The 20,616-nt window shown below is 39.4% G+C and overlaps 1 protein-coding gene across 18 annotated transcripts in view; it reads left to right on the top strand.

Annotated features, from left to right (window-relative positions):
* Positions 1–20,616, top strand: part of L3MBTL4 (L3MBTL histone methyl-lysine binding protein 4) — a 474,605-nt gene that overhangs the window by 326,522 nt on the left and 127,467 nt on the right. For all 18 annotated transcript variants that reach the window (XM_063620329.1, XM_055237865.2, XM_055237861.2 and 15 more), the window contains one exon: positions 10,146–10,319. In XM_063620329.1, the coding sequence (XP_063476399.1) occupies positions 10,146–10,319 (174 nt within the window). The remainder of the gene's footprint in view (positions 1–10,145; positions 10,320–20,616) is intronic.

Below are 20,616 nucleotides of genomic sequence, written 5' to 3'. Positions count from 1 at the left end.
ATAATTTTTAAAATTGTGCTTGAAGGCATTTTGAGTTATTTTACAGGTGTCCTTTGAACAACTTTCCAAGATAAATGCTTTCACTGCTGTGACATTTTGTTTAAAAACAATGCATTTTTTTAAAAAAGAGGAAAAACATACTTTAAAGGCTTTTTCAGAAAATATTTTTAAAACTAGAATATTTCAATTAAAAATAACCTTGACATGTTCACACCACTTAACCAAAATTTTACAATTAAAAAGGTGAAAACAATTTGTGTATACTAAGAAAAATGTTCATTTTAATAACAAACACAAACTTATCACTATAATTGTTTCGATTGAGTTAGTAATGTAACATTTTAATCACTTCATTTGTTTAATTTAGTGCTTAATGTTAACTGTGTAGTTAGAGTTTTGGTAAAGATTTTTAAACTGCAGATTCTATTCATCAGATCTTCTCCATGCATAAATTAGACAAATTACTTATAGTACATTAAGCTGGTTTCAGCATATATTTTGTAAAGGCCATTAGTGTTGCTACATAGCATGCTATTACATTCCTTGAGTGTACTTCATACCTTGGAAGTTTCTAGTAATCATACACTAAGATACTCTAGAGGAAGGGTAGTATACACACACACACACACACACACACACACACACTCTCGCTCTCTTTCACCTTCACTCTTAATGCATTTTTTCCTTCTTGTCTACTTTGCTGGAAATATTATCTATAACAAACAGCATAGATAATGTACCAGCCCAATTAAAGGGTATCTCTTAATGCATACCAATTAAATATCACATCTTGGGTTTGACTTTTTGTTACTTGAGCAGACATTAATGAAATGACTAAGCTCATAGCTCCAATGGAGGTTGCCCTTCATGGTCATCTATTTCTGCAGAGTTCATCTTCTTGCCATGTGCTCTAGTCTTTACACTTTCAAATTTGTGAATATTTTCAGAACCATATCAGGACCCCAGTGGGCTAAACTGTGATAGAAGATAAATGTTCTCCAAGATGGGGCTAGTTCTCCAGTTTTGCAGTTGGGCTTTTGTTGTTTCTTCTAGAAAGTGGATACAGGTGTCAGAATGTGAGAAAGTCTTGATTAATCTTTCTAGGACAAAGGTAGCTCCTCAGAGGAAGAAGTTGACCTGGGATGGCTAAATAGGGGGACTGGAAAGAGAGGAACAAACATGGGCTGAGTTTGTAGACACTGATTAAAGGAATGAGATGAGAGACTGAGAACAAGTTCTGTGCTGACTGAGGTATGGGAAGGCTTTTCTCTAGATGTCTAAGCTTAAAATCCTGCTTGGCATTAATTTGAGTGACATCAATAAATAGATAATTTGCCATATACCAGATACATGACTGGTATTTCTTTAGACATTGATGTGCTGCTGAGCTGCTGAAGCATGAAATAGCCCAATTTTACTCAGTTCACACTGATAAACAATTACAGCCTCTGATTTTAAGAAATTTAGTTATAGTGGAGAAGATGGATATATACAAACAATAATATAATGAGGAAAATATAATAAAAGTTGGGAGGTGTGTGTTAAAACTGGAAGGCAGTGATTATTTCGATGTGACCAGAGCTTAGGTTTTATAGGGAGTGAATATGGAAATGGCTTGAAAAGGTAGCCTGGGGTCAGATGAAAGGGGTCTTTGAATGCCATGCAAAAGAATTTCAACTTCGGTCTAAGGGCACATATTTATAACAAGTGGAAGGAAAGGAAGAAAGAAATAATGGCTTCTTCTTTTTGGAATGCATCTGCAGTGTGAACATTGAATACCTGTAATCAACAGGAACATGAATTATAGAAAGATAAATTAGAGTTGGAGAGAAATCGCATTTATTGAGTGCATATATGCCATGAAGTGTACTAAGCCCTCTCCATTCAGAACAACTCTTACACTGACACATGAGTGGATTCGAGTCTGCAGGTTGCAGCTGAGGAAACTGTGAGCTGGAGAGGGTAAGGATTGGGCTTAGAAGCAGGATTGAAACTCAGTCTGGCCTGTACTGAAAGCCTCTTTTGCTACCACGAGGCTTCATGAGTGCTTTAGTTGAGTAGAACAAGTTATTCCTTTAGAAAGAGAAGTAGAGAGAGGGTGCTTGTTCAGGAGGAGTCTCCAATAAAGTCCTTAACATTAAAAGGATCATTAGGTGACCTCTGCTTCCAGAAAAGGGGAATAGACATACTTTTCTCTATTCCTCCCACCCAAACCTGGACATTATACATCAGGCGAACAGAGGAAGACTTTGAAAGGTGGAGAGAAGGACACAGACCCGCTGGGAACCTGGAGACCCAGGGAACAGCACAGTGGTGCATTGCCTGTATTTTCTTTCACCTCATATATCCTGGACTGGTTATTGGAGAAGCAAAAAACCGGAAAAGCCAATGGAAAAGGCAAAAATAACCCCGAGAAGAGGCTTATCTCTCTAGTTAAAGGACCAGGAAAGGGGCAGTGTAGCAAGATGGAAACTTTAGACAATAACCACCTTTCTCTGACCAAACACCCCAGGAAACACCCTTATCCCCACGGAAGACTGAGTGTGGTTTTGGAACAAGGGGCCCCAACTCCTCTCCCTCAACCAAGGCAGTGTCAGAAAAGGCTGAGTGGGAAATGGGGCTTTCATCCATGCTTGGTGGTTACAGCCTGCCCCCAGCATCAGTGGAGATCATATGTGGAGCCTGGGCCTATGCCCTCATCCAGTGGTAATGCAGCGTCCCTTGCCAGCTCTGCTAGGATGGTGTTGCAGGAGGCCAGTGGAGTCAGGACTTTCCCTGCAGCCCAACATTAACAGGGCCACTGCTCCCCCACTCCCCACCTGGTGACAGTGGAAGCCACATGGATTTGTGTCCTCTCAGCCAGGGTGGCATCCAGGGGTGCCTAGGGAGGATGTTTACCTCCACATAGCAACTACAAGGCAATGCCTCCCTTCCCCTTCTGAAGCAGTGTGAAAGGAGGCCTGCCAAAACAGAAGGTTGAATAGGAGCTAGAGTCCCACAGCATAATCCCCAAAATGTCCAGGTGTCAACCCCAAATCACTCATTATACCAAGAACCAGGAAAATTTCAACTTAAGTGAGAAAAGGCCGTGAACAGATGACACAGATGTGAGAATCATCTCACAAGAATTAAAGCAACTGTTACAAAAATGATTCAACAAGCAATTTTAATAAATGTGAAACAAATGACAGAATAGAAAGTCTTACCAAAGAAATGGAAAATAAAAGAAGAACTAAATGGAAATTTTAGAATTGAAAAATACAATAACCACAATAAATGGGATAATTAGTATTTTGTATCAGAATAGGCCTTTTTTAAATTGAAAACTTATGAGCATTTAATTTGTGCTGGTCACTAAGTGAGGTCTTGCATGGATTATCTCATTTAGTTTTCACAAAAAAACCCTGTAAGATATTATTATCACCATGTTATAGATGAGGAAATGAAAAACAGAGGAGTTGAATGACTTGCCCAAGGTTATAGAGCGAGTAGCTTTCTTCCAATTTTCTCTAATTCTCAACTCCACACTTTTCACCACTATACTAAACGGATTACAATGCTTAATGTAGGTAGTAATTATCTTCCAGCTTCCTAAGTGGCCATATTCAGAAGATTATAATATCCAGGATTTCACAAGCTGCGTTAACCCAGGGAAATGTATTTTTAGAATCAAATGCATTTCATCCAACTATTTGAACTCATTGAGTCATAGATAGATAGATAGATAGATAGGTAGATAGATAGATAGATAGAGATATATAGATTTATTTTGACTCTTATGAAACTTTAAAAAGCATCTATACTTTTTCCTTACTCTGTGTTTACTAAATTTTTGAGTACATAAAGTGACAATTAAGTGACAGTATCAGCTATTTTATGGACAAAAGTTATTTGCAATAAGAGAAAAATATCTTAGGTAAACTCATTTTTAAGCCACAGGAATTTGAAGAAAATTGACCCTGAGACCTGAAAATCTCCTCTCTCTCTCTCTCTCTCTCTCTCTATATATATATATATATATATATATATATATACATTATATATATCTATATCTATAGATATAGATACATAAAAATTTAGGTTTTGCCTATGTCTGTGTTTGAGGACAATATAATAAAAATCATGTCACATCCTCAACAGATGTTAAAAACTCATGATGGCTCTTACTTCCCGGTCCATATCCCAACACATATTATCTGTACTTGCTGTTACTCTTCATAGAGGTAAAATCAGCAACAATTTCAGTCAGATGAAAAGTACTATCACTGTTCCATAACTTCAATAATCTGCATTTTGGTATTTATTAAGTCTTTTGGTGCCATTTGGCCAATCAGTATTTTCTAAGACTAAAAGATGTTCACTTAACATCCTTATACTGTGTGAGAGTAGACTACTGCATACTAAAGACAATAGAGTTCTGAAATAGGGCAGGTTATTTTTATGAAGTGAAAGGGCAGGGAGGGAAACAGCGTGTGGGGAAGGCATTGCTTTCCTGGAGCAAGAGGTGGCCATGCTGCGTGCAGCTTCCCAGAATCCTCTGCAAGAGCTGCCTGCTGCTGCCATCAGGACCTGAGGCCACATGGTGAGGCAGGCAGCATATACCTTTTCCTTCTCATGTCCATCGCTGAGCCCCATTCTCCCCCAAGTCTCAGTGCCCTCTCTCGTTATCTGACGGGCATGACTATTCATGCCTCCTCCTGTCCTTTGGTTCTGGGAGGCCTCCTACCTTCTCCTCCATAAAGGCTTCCACATGGAGATGCCCCCGACCCACCCAGACACAGTACCTGTTAGAATCTGACCTCTCAGTTAAGAGAGGACTCTTCAGTCTTGTCTTATCTGCCTCTTGAAGGAAAATAATATAATTGGTTAACAAAATAATTGAGACTAAACTATAAAATACTGTAGGCTTCGTGGAGGGGTGAGTTAGTTGCATTTAGAGAACCCTTTACAGTCTGTGTGTCTAATTCCTGGGCTACAGGAAGCCACGTTTCCACATCTGAGCCCCTCTTGGGAGATATTTGCTTATTTCGGGTGACTTTACCCTTCAGGTTCACAAGAAAGGTTGTCAACGACTTGACACTCTTCCCGAAATACTGCTGACTTCTGGGTTATTTATTTATGTTTTGAACTACAGCACTCAAGAGGCTATTACATCTTTGCCGTTTTGCTTAAATTTGTCATGCTTCCCAACTTTTTAAATGTCATATCACAGAGAAAAAATGACCATTGTTCTTTGGGAACAAGACGGGGCTTAGAGCCTAGAGGTTGCTGGAGGCTGGAAGGACTGGTCTGGGACTCTGGTGCCCCAGGGCCCCCTGGTCACCCGAGGGTGTAGCCGCACACAGGCTGGGAAGCTGCCCTTAGGTAAGTCGTGACAACTTGGTTATAACCTCCTGCTGTGAACTGTCCATCTCCAGGATGTCACAGAGCACCACCCACCATTTTAGCAGAATAGGGCTCTCAGAGAGAAGTGGGAAATCAAGTCTCCTGCCTGGGTAGGAGAAAATGAAACATTGTTGATGCAAGAGGAGAGTATAGTTGAGGAGCAGAATCTGGTATCCAAGGGGTTTGGCAACAGTAATCACTGTCTAGACTCTTGGAATCAGAGCCATATGGGAAGAGTTCAAGAGGAAGGGAGGGATCCCAATTGGCGGGCACAGCACCTGGCAGGGAATAATTCAGGGTGAGAAACACATAGAAGACTGGCCAGGTGGTATCTGGGAAGTGGAGCCTCACATCCTAGGTTTAAGAGTAAGAGGCAGAAGTTGTGTCATGGGAAGGGGATGGCAAAAACAAAGTAGGAACTTAGGGTGTCCATACCAGGAAGGCACCTGAGTCTAGTCAAGCAGAGCGCAAGACCTTTAGAAACAGGGATCAAAGTGGATGCTGAGTTAGAGGAACCGGAGCCCACAAGGCTGACTAGGGCTTCTGAGCATGGCATTTGCGCAGACATCAGACCTGGGCACTGCTTCAGCTGGAACCACTGGACTTTAAAATGGAGGACTGGGCTTAATGGATTACCTGTGACCTCACATCAGGATAAGTCCTGGGAATACAGGGAAACTGTCCCAACTGGTGGAATCAGGTACCCCTGCTGTGGAAAGAAGGAGAGAAGATTCAGTCTGAGGAGCCTCCTGGACCCCACCCAAAATGCAGGGGTCCAGCCTCAGGGACTCAATATTGTTGCTTTGCAAACCCTAACGTCATTAAAACTCAGAGACAGAAATATGTTCAGGAATGCTGCTCTTAGAATGAGTAAAATTTACTTTTTCATTTGTCATCAGATATTAAAAACTATGCTTCCATATTCTTAAAACAAAACTAGTCTTTTAAATTGTAATCACTCTGTTTCCTTCCATTATAAAGAAAGAGGACTACTTGTATCTGTCAAAAATTTTTTCTTTTAAAAGTTTGTCTGCAATGGTCTGGCAACTTTTTGTTTATGTAGCGTATATCCTCTATTCACCTGCTTCACTGTTGATGAGGTTGGAGCTGACATTTATGGTAAATTATTTGGTAGAACCATACAAAATTTCTAATACTCAACTGTCTTTGACATTTAAAAACTGCAATTTTGTGTGGGTCAAGCTAATAGCTGCTGCTGTCTCTCCCTTTCCTGCAAATGACAGATTCTTCTGTGAATTAAGGAGGAATGGAGAAATGCTCTTCTTAATCAAAAGAACCAGGACTCCAGCAGAGTCACTGCGGCTCAGCACTCCCCTCTCAGCCTGCAGTTTCTAAGCTTGCTTGTCTCCATCCATAATCAACCAACTGGAATTTGAATATATTACTCCCTACCAATCAGACACTGACAGTTTACTTTGACCAACAGAACTTTAAGTCATAGAAACTTCAGCTTAGCTCAAATACTTTCTGAAGAGACTATGTCAGAACAGTACTTCCCCAATATTTGGCTAAATCCAAAGCTTTCAAAAGTAGTTTTAAAGTGGTTTTATCATACCTAGGATGTCCACTTCAGTCTTCTTTTTTTCAATGTGAATAGATTTATACAGAATCATGCATCTCTTAAACACACACACACACATGCATGCATACGTGCATGCAGATAGCACCAGTAAGAGTCTGAGTTTGCAAGAAGGCAGGCAAAAGTTTGGGATACCATCTCCTTAATGTAACTATTTCTCTGCAAAGAACCAAGTAAGCACAGTGTTGCAACTTGGTCACAGCAGATTCTCAGAACCCAGAATCTGAGGTTCAAAATGGTGCAGATAAGTCACATGATTTGCCTCATAGAATCAGGAATTGTTCCATTCTAGCAATGCTCTGGGGTTCCATTTGATTTTGCCTTCCTTACTACCAGAGAGACAAAAAAGGAACTAGAAGGAAATTAGAAGTAGGTGAATGATTGAATGACCAGAGAGACTGATTTATGAATGAAGACTGAGGGAAACAGAACATCTCTCTACATCATCAAATATTGATGACTATAACAGCTCACTGTGGAGGGGTCTGTGGTAGCTGTCTACAGATGCTGGACAGATAAGCCTTAGGAAGAGGCAGCGTTAGTGCCATGTAGCATGAACCACATAGGGGTGGTGACACGAAATTACAAAAAACAAATTCATGGTTATAATGATCATTTAAAAAACTCAAATTGGGAGTGTGTGCTAGATGACTAGCAAAACTTCTGAGTCATAGTATCTTAATGAAAACTCATCTGTGTTTGAAAAAGATGTTTCTCAGTCTCTCTTAGGTTAGCCTAATGCCTTCCAACTTTTGCCTACAGAAAGTTCTTTCTGAAATTTTCCTTAAATCCCATACGGTGCAGCTTAACCAGATCGCTCTTGCTCTGCTGCTGTTGGGAATCGTGCTTCATCCCAGGACTCAAGCGTATGCTGGCCTGCTCTTCCCCGCCAGCAACCAGGGCAAACCAAGACTGCATTAGCCTGTAAAAACTTGCCTCTGGGTCTCTCTGCACAAGGACTATGCTATGGTTTCCTTCATATTTTCATTTTTTGATGGTGTTAAAAACCACGTCCCTGGCCGGGTGCGGTGGCTCACGCCTGTAATCCCAGCACTTTGGGAGGCTGAGGTGGGCGGATCACGAGGTCAGGAGATCGAGACCGTCCTGGCTAACACAGTGAAACCCCGTCTCTACTAAAAATACAAAAAATTAGCCGGCTGTGGTTGTGGGCACCTGTAGTCCCAGCTACTCGGGAGGCTGAGGCAGGAGAATGGCATGAACCCAGGAGGCGGAGCTTGCAGTGAGCCGAGATCACGCCACTGCACTCCTACCTGGGTGACAGAGTGAGACTCTGTCTCAAAAAAAAAAAAAAATTGTCCCCCTTCTTCAGCCTGATTAGTGCCAATAGTTAAGTGCCAATAGCCTGATTAGTGCCAATAGTTAAGTGATTTGTTTTGGGACTTCCCAAGAAAGTGCCACGAGGCCTTGGTAAAGTTGCTTACACTGTGTGAGCCTGTTGTCTTACCAGTAAAATAAATATGCTAATACCTTTGGGTATTCAGTCAAAAATATATATTCATTAGAAATAATACATGTAAAACACCCTGTACAATAGTGGGCCTATAGCATACATTCAATAGGGGTAGCTTTTTAATTCTTATTATAAATTGTACTTTTTGGTACATATGTCTTAACGTCTTCACCGAATTTATAGTCTCTAAAGTACCTAGCCTGTAGCAGATGCTTATGGATTGTTGAATCAATACCTGAAAAATTAATAAACCAATAGATCAATACTGATTATTACAAATTACAGAACATGCATGTAAAGGCGCCCTTCTCTCTGTAGCAAAAGTTGCTGATACAGGGATAGATCATGCTGGGCCAGGATGGTATCATCTTAGCCATCCTGTCCCCAGTTCCGGAGTCCATTCTAGTTATTGGTACTAAAGTCCTTTTGGGGTTAGAACGCATATGGCCTTCTCCAGAAGATCCAGTTTATTTTTACTATGTTCGCTGGACTCATGATAAAATTGTGGACCAGAAATCTGTTCTAGTCCACAATTTTATCATGACCTTAAAATAAAAGAAAGCTTTCATGTATTCAGAATGGATTTATTTTGTACTATGTATCAGCAAATTTATAGTGAGTAGGAAGTGAATGCTCAAAAAAGACTCAACTGCCTCGATATTGATGTATTTGACCACGTGCTCCTCTAGGTGTAGCCAGTGATAACACTGTGATGGCAATAACAGCTACCATTTCATGAAGTCTGTGTGTGTGTGTGTGGCATGTGTTTGTGATTTCTTAGGGTCACAACAACCCTTATGAGTTGGATCTCCTTTTCTCATTTCGCTGGGGAGAATCTCTGAAGCTCTGGCAGGAAGTACCTTCCCCAGGGTAATGTACAAGTGACCTGTCTTGGGTGTGTCTTCCCTGGTGTGGCTACCTCATTTCTAGCAGCGGCAGAGGTTTGGGGCCTCTTTGGAGACAGAGATGTGGGCACAGGGATCTAATGGAGACAGCCCATCAGCCTGCAGAAGGAACCAGGTCATTGGCCCTGGCAGATCCTTCTACCCATAGCCTGCTATTGGGTTCTGATAACATTCCAGGACTCAGGACTCAGCTTTGACTTGTGAGGGGAGATAATAGACTCAACAGACCTGGGCTTGGGCCTCTCCTCTCTCACCTACAAGGTATACTTTCACACCCCAGCACAAAACTTCCCAGCAAAAATCCGGAGGATTAAGCAGAACTGCAGATAGAGTGTTTCTGCATACATGAATATTAAGAAATGAAAACACAATATTCTCTGATACCAGTAAATATGCTTAGTTACCCATAGTCTTTTCTGATACAGTCAAACCAGGGAATGCATACTGAGGATACAAACTGAGTTAAGTGTTATGTGACATTTGCATTGTTCCATTGGAGTATATCTGTATGCTATTCTTAGATTTTTAAGTTTCTAAAATTATAAATGCCATATGTGTTGATGAATCTATCTATAATTCTTTGTTGACCAGTGTCTGTGGTTCTAGAACCTGAGATTTTCTCAAAAGGCAATATGAAAAGAAACTATTATTTGAGTGTGCTCAGGGAAAGAAGAATGTTTCTATGCAATTTTTAAATATTAGGTGTAAGTCTGCTCTAATGACAATGGATCCCTGATTTATCACTATATACTGACGACTGTGCTCTCATTTTTATACAAACCAGTGCTTTTGGCTGCCCATATTCAGACATGAACTTGAAAAAGGAGGCAACACTTCATGATCGTTTGAGAGAACAAACACAGGCAAATTTGGAATCAGACTCTTCACATTCAAAATCAAAAAGCCTCTGTAGTTTGAACTTCAATGGAAAACATGAAAAGGTGAACAGTCAGCCCAGGTAAGAAACTTCTTGAAAATGTGAGCCAGAAAGTAAACCATGTAGAATAGTAAAAGAACAATTTTGTTAATAGTAATAGTTTCTATTTCTTTCTTCAAAAGAATTATTTTTATTTCTGGATATTATTATGTTCGCTGGGCTGATAAAATTCATCTAAGCCTTGATCTTCATTTAAAAAATATTTTATTTTGCTTCATCCTTAAATATTTGAATTTACCTTTTTCTAAATGTACATATTGTATGTAAGCAGTAGAAAGTATATCTCATTTGTACCATTCCAAAAAATTCCCTTTTATCTTAAAAAGTCTTTATTCTTTTGAATCATTTCATAGATATTACCTCTTTCGGCACATGGACAAGTATCTGTATCTTCTTAGTCATATCAAGATTTCCTCTCTTATCTGTTACTTGTCTTTATCATCTTTAATACAAATGTACCTCAGATATTATTTCTTCTTACACAGAATAGTTTCCATTTTGATTTATTGACAACACATCTTCCCTTTGTTCCTAAATGTAAACTTGTGATTCTAAATACCAGTTTTCATTTTTGTTTACATATAACTATATTCTAAGTAGCTGCAAGTACAGCCTTGTGTGATATTTTTTAACCTAAATGAGTAAAACAATTTAAATAACATCTTTTCTCCATGCTGGGAATTATAAATACAGAAAAGTCTAACACTAAGTAAGTAACTGGAGACTAGACAGCGACTGAGCCAAGAAAGGCTAGACAGAGACATGAGAAATGGGCATCTTCCTGACCCTGCTGCAGGCAAAAGGCAATCATGTTCAAGACCTTGACCACCCTAGACCCTGACTGTGCAAGATTTGAAGGGACGACTGCTTCTCCTAAACCTCAGAGCCTTGCTCTTTGCATTCAGCAGGTGTAAAACAAAGACACACAGGCCTCTCTGTGGGTGGTGCAGAGTTTCCACTGAAATCACTGCCAGCCCATTTGCACCTCCATCCCAAGTGGGGAGGTGCTCCTTCTCTTCCAAGGGGGCACCAGATTATTCGGAGAATTTGGCTCATAGGATACACTTTTCACATGAGTTTTACATCCTGGACTGTGGATATTTTTTTTTTTTTTTTGAGACGGAGTCTCTCTCTGTCGCCCAGGCTGTAGTGCAGTGGCGCAATCTCGGGTCACTGCAAGCTCCGCCTCCTGGGTTCACGCCATTCTCCTGCCTCAGCCTCTCCGAGTAGCTGGGACTACAGGCGCCCGCCACCACGCCCTGCTAATTTTTTGTATTTTTTTTTTTTTTTTTAGTAGAGACGGGGTTTCACCGTGGTCTCGATCTCCTGACCTCGCGATCCACCCGCCTCGGCCTCCCAAAGTGCTGGGATTACAAGCATGAGCCACCGCACCCGGCCTGGATTTTTTTTTTTATTCATGCACATGTTATTTTAGAGCATTTGAGTGACATTTCATTTTTTGTTAAATTTTGAATATTTTGACTTGATCTCTGTGCACATGATTGTAGATTAGTGTTTCTCTCTATTGCATGATCTATTTCCTATGGATACACACGCTTCTCTATTTTTATAGCTGTATCTTGCATTTTTATTATTTGCTATACACCTACTCCTCTTGTTGCAACTTCACAGGGTCTCGTTGTTCTTTACTGCTGTTTCACACCCACACTGTTTACAACTTTATGTAGTTGAGAGCTTGAATGTCTTTCCATTTCCTGGGTGAGAGAGAATTTTTTTCTTTTTTAACCATTTCCAAGGAACAGTGCTTATTTACTCCAGAATCATAGAGACCAGTACATCCCTTCACCTTTAATCTTTTTGCTATAATCTGTTGTATTTTTTTCAAATAAAAACCTAGTCAGTTTCACTTGTAAATATTTTAGACATTCATCCTCAATGTCAAAAATCACAGAAATGAAACAGATCTTTGAACTGCCTTAAAAAAAATGATTGCTCTCGGGGTTAGCTAAGCTTTTCTTTCTAGAAAACACAGATATGTTGCCTCCCCTATCTTGAACTCCTCTTAGGAGTTTAGCCTTTTAAACTAATTGTTACGTGCTTTATTATTTATGAAGGAGCTTTGCACTGAAATATATCAGATAGGAATAATTACTACAGATAGAAAGGAGTCGAGAATGTTAGTTGATAATCAAGCAGACAAATCGCAGGTTGTCCTGTTCTGCCAAATCCTGTGTCACCTGTAATTAGCTGTGGGGGCAGGAGGTGTATGATACACATCATGAATCCTCAAGCCTACTTTTGCTTTTACATCTCAAGACCAAAGCCATCCTTGCAGTCCAATATCTGTCCACTTTTTTTCCTAACCAAACATCCTAATAATGTTTGGGTAAGTCGTATTAGCAGTCATTCCCTTTTCGAGTCTACCCTCATCTCCATGGCATCCTGTTCATAGTCTTAAATTCCAGGGCGAGGGAAAAAAAGAGAACAAAGGAAACAACAAGGAATGATATGTAGGTTAATTATGTACAGATAAAACATATTTTAACTCTCTCCACAGCTTACTTGTAGTACTGCCCCGAGGCTGCCTTTTCTCTAACCCAAATCTTTGCTCTTGAAATCACTAGCTATTAGATACAGGTGATAGAGAATATTTAAATTCTATCTTTTCTCTTCTGCATGTTGAGGAGAAATAACTTTTACTTGGCTCCTGTCCAAAAATAGTGATGGAGGTCAAATTGGTGAAAATCAGAGCTATAATTTCCACTGGCCTCCAGTCAAGCCATCCACCATTTAGCTCTGGACAGGCCTTCTGTAATTTTTTATACAAGCAACATTTGTCACATTAGAATATCCAGAGTTCCAGTCTGGGCAACATCACGAAACCCCATCTCTACAAAAAATACAAAAAAAAAAAAAAATAACTGGGTGTGGTGGCATGTGCCTGTAGTCCCAGCTACTCAGGAGGCTGAGGTGGGAGGATCACTTGAGCCTGGGAAGCAGAGGCTGCAGTGAGCTATCACACCATTGCATTCTAGCTTAGGTGACAGAGTGAGACGCTGTCTCAAAAAAAAAAAAAAAGAAGACAAATATATGTGTTTGTGTGTATATATATATATCTATAATATATATACAAATATATTTATATATATCCAGACTTCTTGTAATTCAAGTGAAAAATATAAAATTAACTTTGATAAGCTTCCAAATTTGGTTAGATATTGCCCAACAATTTAGATAATTTTTTCTTTTCCTTAACTGCAACCCAATTTTTTGATTATTTTTAAAAAACATGTTTGCTCTTATATTAATCTTTGTATCAGGATTATAATTAGTAAATGTATGACTCCACTGCATGATTTAGTGGTAGAAATAGTCTATTTATGTTCACATTTTTTAGTAGAGAGTCATGTTTTAATTTTGAGAGATTTATATATGTACTGCTAGATGTTTGCAAGAGTTATCTTTATAACAGTAAGATATAGGTGTTATATTAACTGTAAAGAGTCATACTCACAATATCACAGTAAGTCACCATTACTGAAAACCTGTATATATTCCTTTTTTATTTGTGCTAATAGAGTGAGTAGTATTATATTCATGGTGCACTAAATGGAGGTGAATAGCTTACACTTGAGTTTCTTTCATTTGGGTATATATAGTAGAGTAGAAAATACCTTAATCCATTTAACCATTTATAGTTTGCACATACATAACCTTTGGAGCGTCCCATAATTTTGTAATTTAGGCAAAGCAGACATTATTCTCATAATATTGCCATTTATAGATGAGGAAATAGTAAGCTGGTAAGCTTATCTGGGACTGAAACATAGGTCTTCTGATTAAATACAGCATTTTTTCAGTACGGTAAATTAACAATCATATTGTCAGAAATATAAATGATAATAACTATCTACTATTAATAGCACATACTTACTTGGGGCTGCAAAGTGTTATGCTAAACAATTTATGTACATCATAGTGTTAATTTTATTTCATCCTCCCAACAATCCTGTATGTGGTAAGTTTTCTTATTCAGATTTTATAACATAGGTATCTAAAGTTCAGAGAGGTTAGACAGTGTCTGAGGTCATGCCGATGATAAATAGAAAAAAATCCCACTTGCAATTCAACTACATTAGACTAGTGAAAGAATAACAGCCTAAGGCTTTGAAAAAGCCCAGCTAGGTTCATATTTAGTCTTACTTCCTACTGATGTCTAGGATTCTCAGAGTCACCTTGTGATGCATCTGTTTCTTACTTTGTGAAAATAGAACATGCACATTCTGCACATATACTCCAGAACTTAAAGTATAATAATAATAATAAAAGAAAATAGAACTACTGAAGGGAAGAATCTTACCATGTTTTCCCCAAACTGATGTTTCTTATTTATACTTATATAATACAAAATGTCCATCTTGAGCACATTTTATTATAATATACTAAAGGCTTCTACCTGCAACAAGAGAATAAAATGAGTCATTAAAACATTTTCATCATAAAGAAAATTACTTTGGAATGCAGCTCCCCTCTACTCCCCATATTGTCTATTAGCTGGTTTCCCCAGGCCTGAGGGGGACATTTTTTTCAGGCATTTTTTTTTACTTGCCTAAGTGTTCTTTAATAACTTCCTTTGCCTCCCAGAAGCATTGTTTAATATATTCTAATTCACACAATTGATAGCACCACCATTCGTTAAAATACCTGTCATATTCTATCATTGCTATTAAGAAAATCTAAGAAAATGCCTAATAAAGCTCACTTTGTTTTTCCTGATGCCTGCCATATTATAAATTTCATGCACTTTTTGAAGGCTAATATTGGTAATAAAAATGCCTGGGGAAAATTGTGGTAATCAGAAAGGATGGCATGTAGTGGAATATTTCCTTAATGATCTTGATGATAAACTGCACTGCCATGAGCCAACTAGTTAATTTCCACTAGGCAAATTAGCTGCAACATAAGTACCTTCTATGATGCCCACCCTCAGAATCATAACAATGTTAGTTGGTTGTCCCACACATTCACCTTCCAAGTGAGTAAATAGGTTCTTTAATCCACCAGCCTTTTTCTCACTTCTTACTTTCACTTTCTCACTCCTCACTTTCACTTTCTCTCAATTCTCTGCTTTGGGAGGTAGAGTCTACTTAGTGGCTCCACTGACTCCCCATCATCGCCTGCAGTGTTGTTTTCATTCCTGCACTGTGCCTTTGTTTCCTTTCTTGGTACCTCATTTACTCCTGCCTGCATCTCCTCTCTTTCCCACGGCTCACCTCTCTCTTGGAATTCTGTGGCAGTCCCAACCTGTAAGAGCTTCTTGAAGTTGGAGATTGTGTTTTATGTGTCTCTCTATTTCTAACACTTAGTGTAATACCTGACACATACTAGGCACTCAACAAGTTAAATAGGTTTTGAGCAACCTACTAGGTGCCAAGGATTGTGGCCGGACCTGAGAGGCTGAGTTTCTAAGAGCAAGACCTATCCTTGCTCTCAGCATTCCTCTCTCCTTTTGGTCCACACCACATATCAGCAGCTTATTTGTGTGTCTGCATGTACCTTTTTAATACTTTGTTGTGTGTATGCCATGTCTTCTCAAAAAGACTATAGGCTGCTAAAGGGAAGAACCAATTTACCCTTTTGCTTTTTCTTCTTTATGTTTCACGTTATAGGTCTTTAGTTCACTTAAGTTGATTGATTTCATTATATACATTTGTTTTTCTCTTAGAGTCTCAATTCCTTCACCTGTAAAATGATCATAAATGTGAGGCTTATATAAGATTTTGAATATAGGAATATAGATTTAGGTAGATATAGTCATTAATATTGGTATAGATATATGAATGCGCCTGGCACATAGAAGAGACTATTGAAATAATAGTTCCATATCTTTCCTCCATTTTTATGAAAACCATTGATTTTAAAGTCTTGCAGTTGGACCAGTTCTAGCGGTGTGTATATCACACACCTCAACACCAATCATAGGAATTTAGACCTTTATTTATTTGTTCTAAGATAATACTCAGTGTCTATAACTAAATTAAGCCCCTTAATCAAAAAAGTAGTGATCAAAACACCATGACAAGCCAGAGTTCTTCTTGCCCTGTAGGGGGTTTGGTTTTGGCTGGACAGGAAATCCTAAGGCCTTTCAGAGGAGCCCCCTCTGGCTCCTCACCTCCAATCAGACTCTGAGGAGCCACTAGCCTGGCATGAAAACCTAGGAGCTCTATGGAGGGAAAGGACTCAAGAAATTAATTCAACTTCTGCAATGTGGAGACAAGGACACCAATGCCAAAGAATTTTGCTATTTCATCAGCACCGTTGATGGTGGCCCCTTTGAGCCCTCTGACTCCCAGCTCATCGCTCTCCTCACTGTTCCATACCACCACCTGCCCTAGAATTAAGATGCAGTCAGAATGGAATTCGGTTTGGGTATGTAGTTAGCTGACTGACACTTATCTTGCTGAATTCAGCACCGTGACCATAGCCAGGTCCTAAAATTAGACATATTCATTCATTCAACATTTGTCTGTTGAATAAATATTTAGAAAATACTCTTCCAAACTCTAGTGATAGAGCAGGGAACAAAACAGACAACAATCCTTGTTCTTATCAAGCTTTTCCTTGGTGATAAGAAAATCACCCAAACTAGTAAGTGGCAGGACAAGGATTTGAACTTAGATGGGATGGCTCCTGTCTGTGCAGACTTGGCAGTAGGCATGCTGATTCGCTCAGGACATCAATATTCATTAACTCCACAAATATGTGTGGAGCTGCTGCTGTTGCCAAGTGGTGTGTTAGGTGCTAGGGATGTGGAGGTGAGCAAAACAGTTGCATCTTTGTGTGGAGCCAATTTTCAGGTAGGGGAGATGGAAGAGGAAGAAAGAAAGCAAACCATAAATGAAGAGAAAATCACAGATGGTTGACAGGTGCCATAGGGAAGTAATGCGGAGTAGGAAGGGTGATGCTCAAAATGTTTTCAGTAATCACCTATCATAAAGGGCCCAGCCACTAAGGGAAAAAAAGGTTCTGTTGAATATTGTGCATATGGAAAATGAAATGAGTCGTGCCCGGATCAGCTCAGGGGCATGGAGAGGATCTGGGATGAGATAGAAGGGCTCAGCTCTTGCCAGGCTTCACCTGCCTCACTTCGTGGGCACCTCACTAGAGTCTCTAGAGTCTTGTATTTCCTAAATGAATGTACAGTTATGCTGAAACGTTATGAAATAACCCATGGATGCCTTGCCATGTCTTCAAAATATTTTTCCGAGCTGATTCTCATAAAGAATTTTAAAATTTATTCTAAATCTCTGGATTTCTGGAATCCTGCCTTGGCTCAGGCTCTCAGTCACTAAATGCCACAGAACAGTGTGTCCTACGATATCCACAGCAACTTGCGTAGAGGAAATATTAGTGTTCTTGCACCCCAGAAAAATAAAACCTTGCTGCCTGAGCACCAGCGAGCATTTTATCATCTATATACTTAACCTGGTTTGAAAATAATTCTTTCTTACTCATTGTAAAGAGTAAAGTTGGGACTTTAGCGTGATCTTTTTCTCATTATTACAGCAGTACTTGCTTATTATGGGAAAAGAAAAAATACAGTTGAGTAAAAAGAAAAAAAAAACTAAAAACATTAACAATATCCACACCTTTTTCTATCAAACAGCATAACATATAGATGTTTGAAAAATATAAGAAAATGTCCACCTTAATAATTCTAGTAATGTAGAAGTTTTAAGAAATTAAGAGTTTCTCATTCTCCACTCCTAACTCTGATGCTGCATGCTTAGGTCACTAGGGTTAACAGATTGCCACCTGTTCTCTGTACCTTTTTGATGTTCAGGTATGCACACGTGTATGTAGATGTATGTATTAGTCCATTTTCATATTGTTGTAAAAAACTGCCTGAGACTGGGTGCTTTATAAAGGAAAGAGGTTTAGTTGACTTACAGTTCAGCATGGCTGGAGAGGCCTCAGGAAACTTACAATCATGGTGGAAGGCAAAGGGGAAGCAAGGCACCTTCTTCACAGGGTGGCAGGAAGGAGAATGAACACAGGAGGAACTACCAAACACTAATAAAACCATCATATCTTATGAGTACTCACTATCATGAGAACAGCATGGGGAAACTGCCCCCATGATTTAGTTACCTGCACCTTGTCTCTCCCTTGACACGTGGGGATTATAAGGATTACAATTCAAAATGATATTTGGGTGGGAACACAAAGCCTAACCATATCAATGTACATTCACTCTTTTAAAATAATTTATATTAACATTTTGTTAATCTGTAATGTGTTTTATTTCATTTAACAATATGTCATGGGTAAATTGTCATATCAACACAAACAGACCCAATGCATTAGTTTTAACAACTGCATTGTATTCCATAGTGTAGGCATACCGTAACTCATTCAACCATTCCCCTAATGACCATGGTTTCCAGTATTTCTCCTCTTGTAAATAATGCTGCAGTAAGCGTTTTCATATGAATATTATGGATCTTATTATTTGCTGATGCTTTTTACTGCTATATTTTAAAAGGGTTCATTACTTTTTATTTGCAAACTAAACATACTGTATGAATCCTCAAATTGATAGAATCTCACAGGTCGTTGGTCCATTTTGCTTGACTGAGAATAAATAAATTCACATATCCAAACCTACACACATGCGTGGGAACATAGAAAGCTTGTGCAGGCCCCATGATTTGTCCTAGCTCCATGTCTTACCTCATTGCACACCACACCCCATTGCTAATTCTCCTCACCCCGACTCACCCTCCACCTGCAGTGTGGCCCTCTCTGTGTTTCCTGTGATAAAATTTGTATTGGGGCCAAGTTCAAACTCATCTCCTGAAGGCTTTTTCTACCATCTCCCACCTTGTATGCAGAAAATGTCCTCCTGTTGTATGATCCAATAGCATGTCCTCTGTCTCTCTGATGCAGCCCTTTCTTGGTCTGCTTTGTGCAGAATCTGCCCTTGCACAAGTCTGCATCCCCTAATAGATCATGAGTCTTCTGGTGGCAGAAACCATCTCTGCAGAATGCAACAGCTGCAGGCAGGAAAATCTCAGAGAAATGTTGATTGAGTTTGGAGAATTTGCCTAAAAATAGAAGAGTCAGAGCCCAGTGTCTGCCTTTTAAGCCTTAAGTTATAACTAAACACAGTTATTGTGGCAGTTTGGGGAGCAGCTTCCCAGATAAGGCAATCACATTCTGTGTGTGTTTTTTGAACTTATGGACCTTTTTTTTTTTTTTTTTAACTTCTAGAACAGGGGTCAGCGAGCTTATTTTTTTGTAAAGAGCCAGACGGTAAATATTTTAGGTGTGGCCAGCTATAAAGGTCTCTGCTACAACTACTCATTTCAGCCATCGTAGTGAAAGCAGCCCTAGACAGTAAGTAGAGAAGTGAGCGTGGCTGTGTTCTAGTGAAACTTTGTTTACAAAAACAAGCAACGGGCAGGATTCGACTTATGGGGCGTAGTTTGCTAATTCTTATTCTAGAAGGTGTCTAGGTACAGTTGGACTAACCTGAATTAAACTCAAATCCTAGTTCTTCTACTTGTTATGTGACTTTGAGCAAGCTTCTTAACCTGTCTTTCTGAACACATAAATAGAAGATTAATATTTCCTCCTTCATGTTAAGCATCCAGTTCAGGGCCTAGCACTTAATGAGCACAGAAATAATAGCCACTAGTATTGTCTTGTGAGGGGGAATGGAAGCCTAGAAAGAGGGTCAAAGAAGATGCAGGCCCTTTCTTCCAACTGGAAGTAGAAAATCCTAAGGAAAGAGCACATTGAAAAACAATGGATAGCAGAGACTCTTGGGTGACAGTGACAGCCTTTGCCTTTAGGTCATATGCACCTCTTTATGGAATAAATCAGGAATAAACAGATACACGGGTCTCTTGACACTTGCAACAGCAACAGCAACAGCAATGCTATTAATAAAATACGTTGAAGATTGTTTAGGATGCCCAGAGCTATTATGACTATATAAAAGCTATGGGCCAGGCTTCAGGAGGAATAACTGGTGCAACAGTAGTACATCCCTGGAGATTTAGACAGAGATTGAGACTCTTTTAGCTAAAACACAAATGAAATATTAATCTTTGGCTCATGGCTGGCCTAGTCATTTCCAAACATGTCTACTGGCTGGATGCAGTGGATTCTTTTGAAATGCAAACTCCTCTATGACTTTTCCCACTGCCCACAAGATGAAGTCCACATCCTCGAGAACCCATGCCAGGCCCTCCATGGCTGGCTTCAGTTTGTTCTGTCAAGCTACCTTTCGTTGCATGGTGATTCAGCCAAATAAGTCGATTAGCTTATTCAGGTCCTCAAAACACTTCCC

Source organism: Symphalangus syndactylus, chromosome 1 (assembly GCF_028878055.3).
Source record: "Symphalangus syndactylus isolate Jambi chromosome 1, NHGRI_mSymSyn1-v2.1_pri, whole genome shotgun sequence".
Taxonomy (NCBI): Eukaryota; Metazoa; Chordata; class Mammalia; order Primates; family Hylobatidae; genus Symphalangus; species Symphalangus syndactylus.
The sequence above is the reverse complement of the archived record's forward strand: the minus strand, read 5'-3'. Positions and strand labels throughout refer to the sequence as shown.